Here is a 12,773-nt window from a genome sequence, read left to right as displayed (position 1 = left end):
TGTTTCTGGGAGGAAAGGAAGGAGAAGGAAGAGTGCCACATGCTTCTGAGAGTAGAGGAAGTAGGATGGAGAGCGAGACAAGCTATTGGGAGGAAAAGGAGGAGTAGGGAGAGTGTTGCATGCTTATGTGGGGAAAGGAGGGACAGTGTGGGACGCTTCTGAGAGGAGAAGGAGGGAGAGTGTGGCATGCTTCTAGGAAGAGGACGAGGGTGAGTTTGCCATGCTTCTGAAAGGAGGTGAAAGAGGAGAGGGAGTGTGGTATGACTCTGGGAGGAAAGGAAGGAGGGAACGAGCGTGCGGCATGCTTCAGGGAGGAGAGGAAGGACGGAGAGAGTAACACGCTTCAGGGAGGAGGGAAAGGAGGAAGGAGTGTGGCAAGCTTTGGAGAGGAAAAGGAGGAGGGAGAGTGTGGCATGCTTCTGGGAGGAAAGAAAGGAAGGAGAGTGTGGCACGCTTCTGAAAGGAAAGGAACAAGGACGGAGAGTGTGGCATGCTTCTGGGAATAAAAGAATGAGGAGGGAGAATGTGGAATGCTTCTGGGAGGAGAGAAAGGGGAGGGAGAATGTGGCATGCTTCTAGGAGGAGAAGAAGGAGAAGGGAGTGTGTGGCATGCTTGTGAGAGGAGAGGAAGGAGGAGGAAAAAAAGTGACATGCTTCTGGAAGGAAAGGAGGAAAGTATGGAAAGCTTCTGGAAGGAGAGGAAGGAGGAGGGAGACTGTGACACGCTTCTGAGAAGAGAGGAAGAAGGAGAGTGTAGCAAGCTTCTGGGAGAAGATGTAGGAGGAGGGAAAGTGTGGTATGCTTCTGTGAGGTGAGGAGGGAGAGTGTGGCATGCTTCTGAGAGAAGATGTAGGAGGAGGGAAAGTGTGGTATGCTTCTGTGAGGTGAGGAGGGAGAGTGTGGCATGCTTCTGGGAGAAGATGTAGGAGGAGGGAAAGTGTGGTATGCTTCTGTGAGGTGAGGAGGGAGAGTGTGGCATGCTTCTGGGAGAAGATGTAGGAGGAGGGAGAGCGTGGTATGCTTCTGTGAGGTGAGGAAGGGGAGTGTGGCATGCTTCTGGGAGAAGGGGTAGGAGGAGGGAGAGTGTGGTATGCTTCAGTGAGGTGAGGAAAGGGAGTGTGACATGCTTCTGGGAGGAGGGGTAAGAGGAGGGGGAGTATGGTATGCTTCTGTGAGGTGAGGAAGGAGAGTGGGGCATGCTTCTGGGAGGATAGGAAGTATGAAGGAGTGTGTAGCATACTTTTGAGAGGAGAGGGAGGAGGAGGAGGAAGAGTGTGGCATGCTTCTGGGAGGATAGAAAGGAGGAGGGAGATTATGGGATGCTTCTGGGAGGAGAGGAAGGAGGAGGGAGACTGTGGAATGCTTCTGAGAGGAGAGGAGGAGGAGGGAGAGTTTGGCATTGGCATGCTTCTGGGAGGAAGGAAGGAGGCGGGAGTGTGTGGCATGCTTCTGAGAGGAAAGTAAGGAAGAAGGAGAATGTGGCATTCTTCTAGAAGAAGAGGAAGGAGGAGGGAGAGAGTGGCACGGTTCTGGGAGGAAAGGAAGGAGGAAGGAGAGTGTGGCATGCTTCTGAGAGGAAAGGAAGGAGGGGGGGTGGGAGAGTGTGGTATGCTTCAGAGAGGAAAGTCATTAGTAGGGATTGTGTGGAATGCTTCTGGGAGAAAAGTAAGAGGAGGAAGACTGTGGCACTGTTACTGTGAGGAAAGGATGGAGGAGAGAGAGAGTGTGGCATGCTCTTGGAGGTGAAGGGACATTGAGGTTGAGGGAGGAAGTGTGCGGCATGCTCTTGGAGGTGGAGGAACACTGGGGTTGAGGGAGGGAGTGTAGGGGATGCTCCTGATGGTGGAGGAACAATGATTTTAAGGGAGGGAGACAATGGTATATGCTAATGGGTAGTGGAGGAACACTGGGGTTGAGAGAAGGGGTGTGTGGCATACTCCTGGAGGAACACTGGGGATAAGGAAGGGAATATGTGGTATGGCCTGGTGATGGAGGAACACTGGAATTAAGGGAGGGACAGTGTGGAATGCTCCTGGTGATGGAGGAACACTGAGGTAAGGAAAAATGTGGCATGCTCCTGGTGGTGGAGGAACACCGGGGATGATAGGGAGAATGTGGCATGCTCGTGGCAGCAGGGAGTGAGGAGGATGCGGAGGACCCACCTTCGCAGCGCATGCCCTGGTGGATGATGCCGTACAGGAGGGAGCCGCAGTGGTCGCAGAAGGTCGGGGAGCCATAGGTCTGCGTCCGGAACTTGTGCTTTGTGCGAGTGTCCTACGGGGAGAGGGAGAGACCACACTACTGTCACTCTGGCTCACTACTGGTACTCAAGCTGCTAGTGCGGCCGCCGCAACACCACTCAAGGCTCTCTAACCCACTCACAGAGTGGCTACATGGGCACCAACAACACACTCTAGGCCACTGTTAGTCAAGAAAGCTATCAGTACTGCACTCTTCAAAATTACTCACCAATGTAATATACAGTGACATTCTAAGCATTACAAGACATTCATAAATATCAAGATTACAATATAACCTCTAGTGAAATAAAGCTTATTCCTACTGTCAGAAAAAAAAGCAGTTGCTTTAAAAAACACTTCAATCTTATGACAAAATGAAAAAGCCTTTAATTGCAAAACCTGCTTTAATAAAGGTGCTTGAGTCGTTTGGCCTGGCACCTAGGCAGTAAAAGAAAAGACTTATTACGGTGTATATGTGCACATACCACAAGCCAGCTACTGCAGTGCCCGGGGAGGCTCCGCTCCGGCCCTCACACTACCTTAACCTCTTGGCCACGACAGTGCGACCTTTGGTCACGACGCTCCGGTTCTTGGATATTATGGGGTCAACACTGACCTGGGTTTGGTCAAAAGCTAGACCGTCATACCCAAGCGTCGTACCGTCGTACTGAAAGGTCATACTGTCGTGCTCAGGAGGCCAAACAGAGAAATTCAATCAAAAATCAATTTCAAGATGTTCAGCAGAGAGAGCTGTAGGCTCCCTCTACTGCCAGCCAGTGTGAGCTACTTATCTGTGATACTAAGTTGGTACTGGTAACTAGACCACGCTGCTCAAGCCTTGGTCGTATTACACTTTGATATAAAGGAAGAACACAAATACGTATGGTACACTGTACAGTATATCATAAATAAGACCTTGTTGCCAAAGCAGACAAATGACCGTCGGATAACGAACACGAACGAACGGGATATGCTACGAGCGTTTTGAAGGAGTGTTGAATATGAATGGCAGATGTCGGGTGTTCGGGACGTGGAGATATGCGAAACGAAAAGAGGTGGTGAAAATCTTGCATGAGATGAAGTGTGGCAAAGCGGCTGGAGTGAATGGCATTCTAGTCAACATTTTTAAGAAAAGAGGTAACTGGGTTGCACTAGTGCCACTGTGTGAAGAGGGACAATAGCAAGAGCTCGAACCATAGAGGTAAGTTGTATGGAATGGGGATGTGACATGGACACAACATCAGACTGGGGAGGATCAACGAGGCTCATGAGTGGTAGAGGATGAGGATCAGGTGTTTGTTTTGCAGAATCTATGCAAGAAATACTATGATAAATAGAAGGATTTGGATCTGGCAATTACAGATCGGAAGAAAGTGTAAGATAACAATAACAGAGATGTTCTGTGAAAGGTGTTACGAATATATGGTGTGGAAGGAGAGCTACCACAAGCAGTGAAAAGTTTTTATAATGAGTAAGGCATGTATACTAATGGGTAGGCACTAGGCAGGAGGGTAATGTTACCATGGTCGTTTTATAGGCTTTATGGACGGGATGGTGAGGGAGGTGAATGCGAGGGTCTTGGAGAAAGGAACGACAAAGATGCATTTGAGAAACAATGTAAATAAAAGTAAGGTTATCAAATTCAGCAGGGAAATGAGAGTTCGGTTGGAATGTGAGTCTGAATGGAGAACCCGTGGGAAGTGGAGTGTTGTAGATACCTAGGAGTGGATACGGCAGCGAATGGAACCATGGGATCTGAAGGCATGGGGTGGGTGAGGGGACTAAGGTCTTGGGTGCAGTGAGAACTGCACAGAAAGGAAAGTCACTGTCAGTTGGGGCATATATGGGTGAATCTAATGGTACAATCTACTCCCAAGTGTGTTGTATGTTGACGAGGGTTGGGCTCTAGATAAGGATGAAAGTACGGAGGAGGTTGGATGTGTTGGAAATAAAATGCTTGGGGACAAAGTGTAGTGTAAGGAAGGTTCACTGAACAAGGGATGACAGGTTTAGATAAGAGATGTGGCAGTAATGAAAATATGGTCGATAGAAATGAAGAGGGTGAGCTAAAATGGCTTGGACGTATATAGAGAATGAATGAGGGGAGGCTGACTAAGAAGGATAATGTGTTAAATGGAGAGAACAAGAAGGGGAAGACCAAAGAGGAGGTGGAAGAATGTGAGTGATTACGGCCTAAACATGCAGCAGGGTGCGAGACATGCATGGTTTGGGGAAATCTGGGATTTCGTTGTGGATACGAGGGATTTGGCTGTGGATAGAAGGTATTATACATAACAGCTTGAGAGTGGTGTGAGCGAGTGTGAGCGAATAAGGATGAGCGAGTAAGGCGATGATAGTCTGTACCTCAGACTACCTAGCTTCGCGAAAAATGGCGAACAAGTTGCTGACCTAGACGCATTGACTAGCCGCCCGGGGTCGAGCGCTCAAGTTCAAATCCCAGTTGCAGCAATCGGTCCGCAGTCAACCCAGCTGTTTATCTTACCCATGGGGTTGGTCAACATCGGTTAGGATATATGGACGACTTTTGCAGAGAAATAATGCAAATGACTGGGAGATATATAAAAGAAAGAGGCAGGAGGTCAAGAGAAAGGTGCAAGAGGCGAAAAAGAGGGGAAATGAGAGTTGAGGTGAGAGAGTATCATTAAATTTTAGGGAGAATAAAAAGATGTTTTGCAAGGAGGTAAATAAAGAGCGTAAGACAAGGGAACAAATGAGAACATCAGTGAAGGGGGCAAATGAGGTGATAACAAGTAGTGGTGATATGAGGAGATGGAGTGAGTATTTTGAAGGTTTGTTGAATGTGTCTGATGACAGAGTGGCAGATATAGGGTGTTTTGGTCGAGGTGGTGTGCAAAGTGAGAGGGTTACGGAGAATGATTTGGTATGCAGAGAAGAGGTAGTAAAAGCTTTGCGGAAGATGAAAGCCGGCAAGGCATCGGGTTTGGATGATATTGCAGTGGAATTTATTAAAAAAGGGGGTGACTGTATTGTTGACTGGTTGGTAAGTTTATTTAATATATGTATGACTCATGGTGAGGTGCCTGAGGACTGGCGGAATGCTTGCATAGTGCCATTGAACAAAGGCAACGGGGATAAGACTGAGTGCTCAAATCACAGAGGTATAAGTTTGTTGAGTATTCCTGGGAAATTAATTGGGAGGGTATTTACTGAGAGGGTGAAGGCATGTACAGAGCATCAGATTGGGGAAGAGCATTATGGTTTCAGAAGTGGTAAAGGATGTGAGGATCAGGTGTTTGCTTTGAAGAATGTATGTGAGAATTACTTAGAAAAGCAAATGGATTTGTATGTAGCATTTATGGATCTGGAGAAGGCATATGACAGGAGTTGATAGAGATGCTCTGTGGAAGGTATTAAGAATATATGGTGTGGGAGGTAAGTTGATAGAAGCAGTGAAAAGTTTTTATCGAGGATGTAAGGCATGTGTACGTGTAAGAAGAAAGTGAATGTTCTCAGTGAATGTTGATCTGCGTCAGGGGTGCGTGATGCCTCCATGACTGTTTAATTTGTTAATGGATGGGGTTGTTAGGAGGTGAATGCATGAGTTTTGTAAAGAGGGGCAGGTATACAGTCTGTTGTGGATGAGAGAGCTTGGGAAGTGAGTCAGTTGTTGGTCGCTGATGATACAGCGTTGGTGGCTGATTCGTGTGAGAAACTGCAGAAGCTGGTGACTGAGTTTGGTAAAGTGTGTGAAAGAAGAAAGCTGAGAGTAAATGTGAATAAGAGCAAGGTTATGAGGTACAGTAGGGTTGACGACCCCCTCTCCCGCATGCGAGCGAGGTAGCGCAAGGAAAAGACAACAAAGGCCACATTCGTTCACACTCAGTCTCTAGTTGCCATGTATAATGTACCGAAACGACAGCTTCCTTTCCACATCCAGGCCCCACAGAACTTTCCATGGTTTACCCCAGACGCTTCACATGCCCTGCTTCAATCCACTGACTGCATGTCGACCCCGGTATACCAAATCGTTCCAATTCACTCTATTCCTTGCACGCTTTTCACCCTCCTGCATGTTCAGGCCCGATCGCTCAAAATCTTTTTCACCCCATCCTTCCACCTCCAATTTGGTCTCCCATTTCACCTCTTTCCCTCCACCTCTGACACATTTATCCTCTTTGTTAATATTTCCTCACTCATTCTCTCCATGTGACCAAACCATTTCAAAACGCCCTCTTCTGCTCCCTCAACCACACTCTTTTCATTACAACACATCTCTCTTATACTTTCGTTACTTACTCGATCAAACCACCTCAAACCACATATTGTCCTCAAACATCTCATTTCCAGCACATCTACCCTCCTCCGCGCAACTCCATCTATAGCCAACGCCTCGCAACCATATAACAGTATTGGAACCACTATTCCTTCAAACATATCCATTTTTGCTTTCCAAGGTAACGTTCTCGACTTCCACACATTCTTCAAGGCTCCCAGAACTTTCGCTCCCTCCCCAACCCTATGATTCACTTCCGCTTCCATGGTTCCATCCGCTGCCAAATGCACTCCCAGATATCTAAAACACTTCACTTCCTCCAGTTTTTCTCCATTCAAACATACCTCACAACTGACTTGTCCCTCAACCCTACTGGACCTAATAACCTTGCTCTTATTCACATTCACTCTCAGCTTTCTTCTTTCACAACTTTACCAAACTCAGTCACCAGCTTCTGCAGTTTCTCACACGAATCAGCCATCAGTGTTGTATCATCAGCGAACAACAACTGACTCGCTTCCCAAGCTTTCTCATCCACAACAGACTGCACACTTGCCCCTCTTTCCAAAACTCTTGCATTCACCTCTCTAACAACCCCATCCACAAACAAATTAAACAACCATGGACACATCACGCACCCCTGCCGCAAACAGACATTCACTGAGAACCAATCACTTTCATCTCTTCCTACTCGTACACATGCCTTACATCCTCGATAAAAACTTTTCACTGCTACTAACAACTTGCCTCCCACACCATATATTCTTAAAACCTTCCACAGAGCATCTCTATCAACTCTATCATATGCCTTCTCCAGATCAATAAATGCAACATACAAATCCATTTGTATTTCTAAGTATTTCTCACATACATTCTTCAAAGCAAACACCTGATCCACACATCCTCTACCACTTCTAAAACCACACTGCTCTTCCCTAATCTGATGCTCTGTACATGCCTTCACCCTCTCAATCAATACCCTGCCATAGAATTTCCCAGGAATTCTCAAAAAACTTATACCTCTGTAATTTGAACACTCACCTTTATCCCCTTTGCCTTTGTACAATGGCACTATGCATGCATTCCATCAATCTTCTGGCACCTCACCATGAGTCATACATATATCAAATATCCTTACCAACCAGTCAACAACACAGTCACCCCCTTTTTTTAATAAATTCCACTGCAATACCATCCAAACCCGCTACCTTGCCAGCTTTCATCTTCTGCAAAGCTTTTACTACCTCTTCTCTGTTTACCAAATCATTCTCCCTAACCCTATCACTTCGCACACCACCTTGACCAAAACACTCTATATCTGCCACACTATCATCTAACACATTGAACAAACTTTCAAAATTCTCACTCCATCTCCTTCTTACATCACCACTACTTGGTATCACCTCCCCATTAGCCCCCTTCACTGATGTTCCCATTTGTTCTCTTGTCTTACGCACTTTATTTACCTCCTTCCAAAACATCTTTTTATTCTCCCTAAAACTTACTAATACTCTCTCACCCCAACTCTCATTTCGCCTCTTTTTCACCTCTTGCACCTTTCTCTTGACCTCCTGACTCTTTCTTTTATATATCTCCCAGTCATTTGCAATACTTCCCTGCAAAAATCGTCCAAATACCTCTCCCTCCTCTTTCAATAATAACCTTACTTCTCCATCCCACCACTCACTACCCTTTCTAATCTGCCCACCTCCCACGATTCTCATGCCACAAGCATCTTTTGCACAAGCCTTCACTGCTTCCCTAAATACATCCCATTCCTTCCCCACTCTCCTTACGTCCTTCGCTCTCACCTTTTTACATTCTGCACTCAGTCTCTGCTGGTACTTCCTCACACAAGTCTCCTTCCCGAGCCCACATACTCTCAACGCTCTCTTTACCCCAACATTCTCTCCTCTGAAAACCTCTACAAATCTTAACTTTCGCCTCAAGATAATGATCAGACATCCCTCCAGTTGCACCTCTCAGCTCATTAACATCCAAAAGTCTCGCTTTCGCGCGCCTATCAATTAACACGTAATCTAATAACGCTCTCTGGCCATCTCTCCTACTTACATAAGTATACTTATGTATATCTCTCTTTTTAAACCAGGTATTCCCAATCACCAGTCCTTTTTCAGCACAAAAATCTACAAGCACTTCACCATTTCCTTTTACAACATTGAACATCCCATGTACACCAATTATTGCCTCAACTGCCACATTACTCACCTTTGCATTCAAATCACCCATCACTATAACCCGGTCTCGTGCATCAAAACAACTAACACATTCACTCAGCTGCTCCCAAAACACTTGCCTCTCATGATCTTCCTTTTCATGCCCAGGTGCATATGCACCAATAATCACCCACCTCTCTCCATCAGCTTTCAGTTTTACCCATATCAATCTAAAGTTTACTTTCTTACACTCTATCACATACTCCCACCACTCCTGTTTCAGGAGTAGTGCTACTCCTTCCTTTGCTCTTGTCCTCTCACCAAACCCTGACTTTACTCCCAAAACATTCCTAAACCACTCTTCCCCTTTACCCTTGAGCTTCGTTTCATTCAGAGCTAAAACATTCAGGTTCCTTTCCTGAAACATACTACCTATCTCTCCTTTTTTCTCATCTTGGTTACTTCCACACACATTTAGACAACCCAATCTAAGCCTTCGAGGAGGATGAGCATTCCCCGCGTGACTCCTGTGTCTCCTTTTAGAAAGTTGAAATACACACACGCACATATACATACCTATACATTTCAACGTATACATACATATACATACAAAGACATATAGATATACACACATGTATATATTCATACTTGCTGCCTTCATCCATTCCCGTTGCTACTCCGCCACACATGAAATAGCACCCCCGCGTTCGCGCGAGGTAGCGCTAGGAAAGACAATAAAGGCCACATTCGATCACACTCACTGTCTAGCGGTCAGGTATAATGCACCGAAACCACAGCTCCCTTTCCACATCCAGGCCCCACAAAACTTTCTTAAATAGGAAACAGGAGGAGGAGTCATGCGGGGAGTGCTCATCCTCCTCGAAGGCTCAGATTGAAGTGTCTAAATGTGTGTGGATGTAACCAAGATGAGAGAAAAGGAGAGATAGGCAGTATGTTTGAGGAAAGGAACCTGGATGTTTTGGCTCTGATTGAAACGAACCTCATGGGTAAAGGGGAAGAATGGTTTGGGAATGTCTTGGGAGTAAAGTAGAGGGTTGGTGAGAGGACAAGAGCAGAAGAAGGAGTAGCATTGCTCATGAAGCAGGAGTTGTGGGAGTATGTGATAGAGTGTAAGAAAGTAAACTCTAGATTGATATGGGTAAAACTGAAAGTGGATGGAGATATGGGTGATAAATGACGCTTATGCACCTGGTTATGAGAAGAAAGATCATGAGAGGCAATTGTTTTGGGAGCAGAAGAGTGAGTGTGTTAGCAGCTTTGATGCACGAGACCGAGTTATAGTGATGGAAAGGTGAGTAATGTGGCAGTTGAGGGTATCATTGGTGTATATGGGGGTGTTCAGTGTTGTAGATGGAAATGGTGAAGAGCTTGTAGATTTATGTGCTGAAAAAGGACTGGTGATTGGGAATACCTGGTTTAAAAAGAGAGATATACATAAGCATACGTATGTAGTAGAAGAGATGGCCAGAGAGCGTTATTGGATTACGTGTTAATTGCACCTGGTTACGAGAAGAAAGATCATGAGAGGCAATTGTTTTGGGAGCAAAAGAGTGAGTGTGTTAGCAGCTTTGATGCACAAGACCGAGTTATAGTGATGGAAAGGTGAGTAATGTGGCAGTTGACGGTATCATTGGTGTATATGGGGGTGTTCAGTGTTGTAAATGGAAATGGTGAAGAGCTTGTAGATTTGTGTGATAAAAAAGGACCGGTGATTGGGAATACCTGGTTTAAAAAGAGAGATATACATAAGTATACGTATGTAAGTAGGAGAGATGGCCAGAGAACATGATTGGATTACGTGTTAATTGATAGACGTGTGAGAGAGAGACTTTTGGATGTTAACGTGATGAGAGGGGCAGGTGGAGAGATGTCTGATCATTATCTTGTGGAGGCGAAGGTTAAGATTTGTAGAGATTTTCAGAGAAGAGAGCATGTTGGGGTGAAGAGAGTGGTGAGAGTGAGCGAGCTTGGAAAGGAGAATTGTGTGAGGAAGTACCAGGAGAGAAGTACCAGGAGAGATTGAGTGCGGAATGGAATAAGGTGAGAGCAAATGGTGTAAGGGGAGTGGGGGAGGAATGGGATGTATTTAAGGAATCAGTGATGGCTTGCGCAATAGATGCTTGTGGCATGAGAAAGGTGGGAGGTGGGCAGATTAGAAAGGGTAATGAGTGGTGGGATTAAGAAGTAAGATTATTAGTGAAAGAGAAGTGAGAGCGTTTGAACGACTTCTGCAGGGAAGTAGTGCAAAAGATTGGGAGATGTACAAGAGAAAGCGGCGGGAGGTTAATAGAAAAGTGCAAAAGGTGAAGGAGTGGGCAAATGAGAGTTGGGGTGAGAGAGAATCATTAAATTTTAGGGAGAATAAAAAGATGTTTTGGAAGGAGGAAAATAAAGTGCGTAAGACAGAACAAATGAGAACATCGGTGAAGGGGGCTAATGGGAAGGTAATAACAAGTAGCGGTGAAGTGAGAAAGAGATGGAGTGAGTATTTTGAAGGTTTGTTGAATGTATTTGATAAGAGAGTGGCAGATATATGGTGTTTTGGTCGAGGTGGTGTGCGAAGCGAGAGAACGGTTTGGTAAACAGAGAAGAGGTAGTGAAAGCTTTGCGGAAGATGAAAGCCGACAAGGAGGCGGGTTTGGATGGTATTAAAGTGGAGTTTATTAAAAAAGGGTGTGACTGTGTTGTTGATTGGTTGGTAAGGATATTCAATGTATGTACGGTTCATGAAGTGCCCGAGGATTGGCGGAATGCATGCATAGCGCCAGGGGATAAAGGCGAGTGCTCAAATTACAGAGGCATAAGTCTGTTCAGTATTCCTGGGAAATTATATGGGAGGGTATTGATTGAGAGGGTAAAGGTATGTACAGAAGAGCATCAGATTGGGGAAGAGCAGTGTGGTTTCAGAAGCGGTAGAGGATAAGTGGATCAGGTGTTTGCTTTGAAGAAAGTATATGAGAAATACTTAGAAAAACAGATGGGTTTGTATGTAGCATTTATGGATTTGGAGAAGGCATATGATAGGGTTGATAGGGATGCTTTGTGGAAGGTATTAAGAGTATGTGGTGTGGGAGTTAAGTTGCTAGAAGCAGTGAAAAGATTTTACCAAGGATGTAAGGCATGTGTACAAATAAGAAGAGAGGAAAGTGATTGGTTTCCAGTGAATGTCAGTTTGCGGCAGGGGTGCGCGATGTCTCCATGGTTGTTTAATTTGTTTATGGATGGAGTGGTTAGGGAGGTAAATGCAAGAGTTTTGGAGAGTGGGGCAAGTATGCAGTCTGTTGTGGGTGAGAGGGCTTGTGAGTCAGTTGTTGTTCGCTGATGATACAACGCTGGTGGTTGATTCGGGTAAGAAAGTGCAAAAGTTGGTGACTGAGTTTAGTAAAGTGTGTGAACGAAGAAAGCAGAGAGTAAATGTGAATAAGAGCAAGGTTATTAGGCTCAGTAGGGTTGAGGGACAAGTTAACTGGGAGGTAAGTTTGAATGGAGAAAAACTGGAGAAAGTGAAGTGTTTTAGATATCTGGGAGTGGATTTAGCAGCGGATGGAACCTTGGAAGCGGAAGCGAGTCACAGGGTGGAGGAAGGGGTGAAGGTTCTGGGAGAGTTGAACAATGTGTGGAAGGCGAAAACGTTATCTTGGAGAACAAAAATGGGTACGTTTGAAGGAATAGTGGTTCCAGCAATGATATAAGGTTGCGAGGCATGGGCTATAGATAGGGGATGGGGGAGAAAGAATATTTTCCACGTATTCCCTGCGTATCGTAGAAGGCGACTAAAAGGGGAGGGAGCGGGCGGGCTGGAAATCCTCCACTTTCGTTTTTGATTTTCCAAAAGAAGGAACAGGGTAGGGGGCGAGGTGAGGATTTCCCTCAAAGGCTCAGTCTTCTATTCTTAACGCTACCTCGCTGATGCGGGAAATGACGAATAATATGAATATATATACGTGTGTGTGTGTGTGTGTGTGTGTGTGTGTGTGTATATATATATATATATATATATATATATATATATATATATATATATATATATATATATATATATATATATATAATACTGATAACCACGAGGAAAATGTAACA

The 12,773-nt window shown here is 45.2% G+C and overlaps 1 protein-coding gene across 11 annotated transcripts in view; it reads right to left on the bottom strand.

The window, feature by feature from the left end:
• Window positions 1–12,773, bottom strand: part of LOC139756399 (protein kinase C, brain isozyme-like) — a 498,787-nt gene that overhangs the window by 440,032 nt on the left and 45,982 nt on the right. For 5 of the 11 annotated variants that reach the window (XM_071675823.1, XM_071675824.1, XM_071675819.1 and 2 more), the window contains exon 2: window positions 2,163–2,274. The exons of the other annotated variants lie outside the window; for them this stretch is intronic. In XM_071675823.1, the coding sequence (XP_071531924.1) occupies window positions 2,163–2,175 (13 nt within the window). In that variant the 5' untranslated portion in view covers window positions 2,176–2,274. The remainder of the gene's footprint in view (window positions 1–2,162; window positions 2,275–12,773) is intronic. 11 annotated transcript variants of the gene reach the window in all.

The sequence above is a fragment of the Panulirus ornatus genome, chromosome 21 (genome assembly GCF_036320965.1).
Source record: "Panulirus ornatus isolate Po-2019 chromosome 21, ASM3632096v1, whole genome shotgun sequence".
Lineage (NCBI taxonomy): Eukaryota > Metazoa > Arthropoda > Malacostraca > Decapoda > Palinuridae > Panulirus > Panulirus ornatus.
This window is presented reverse-complemented; position numbering and strand designations above follow the sequence as displayed.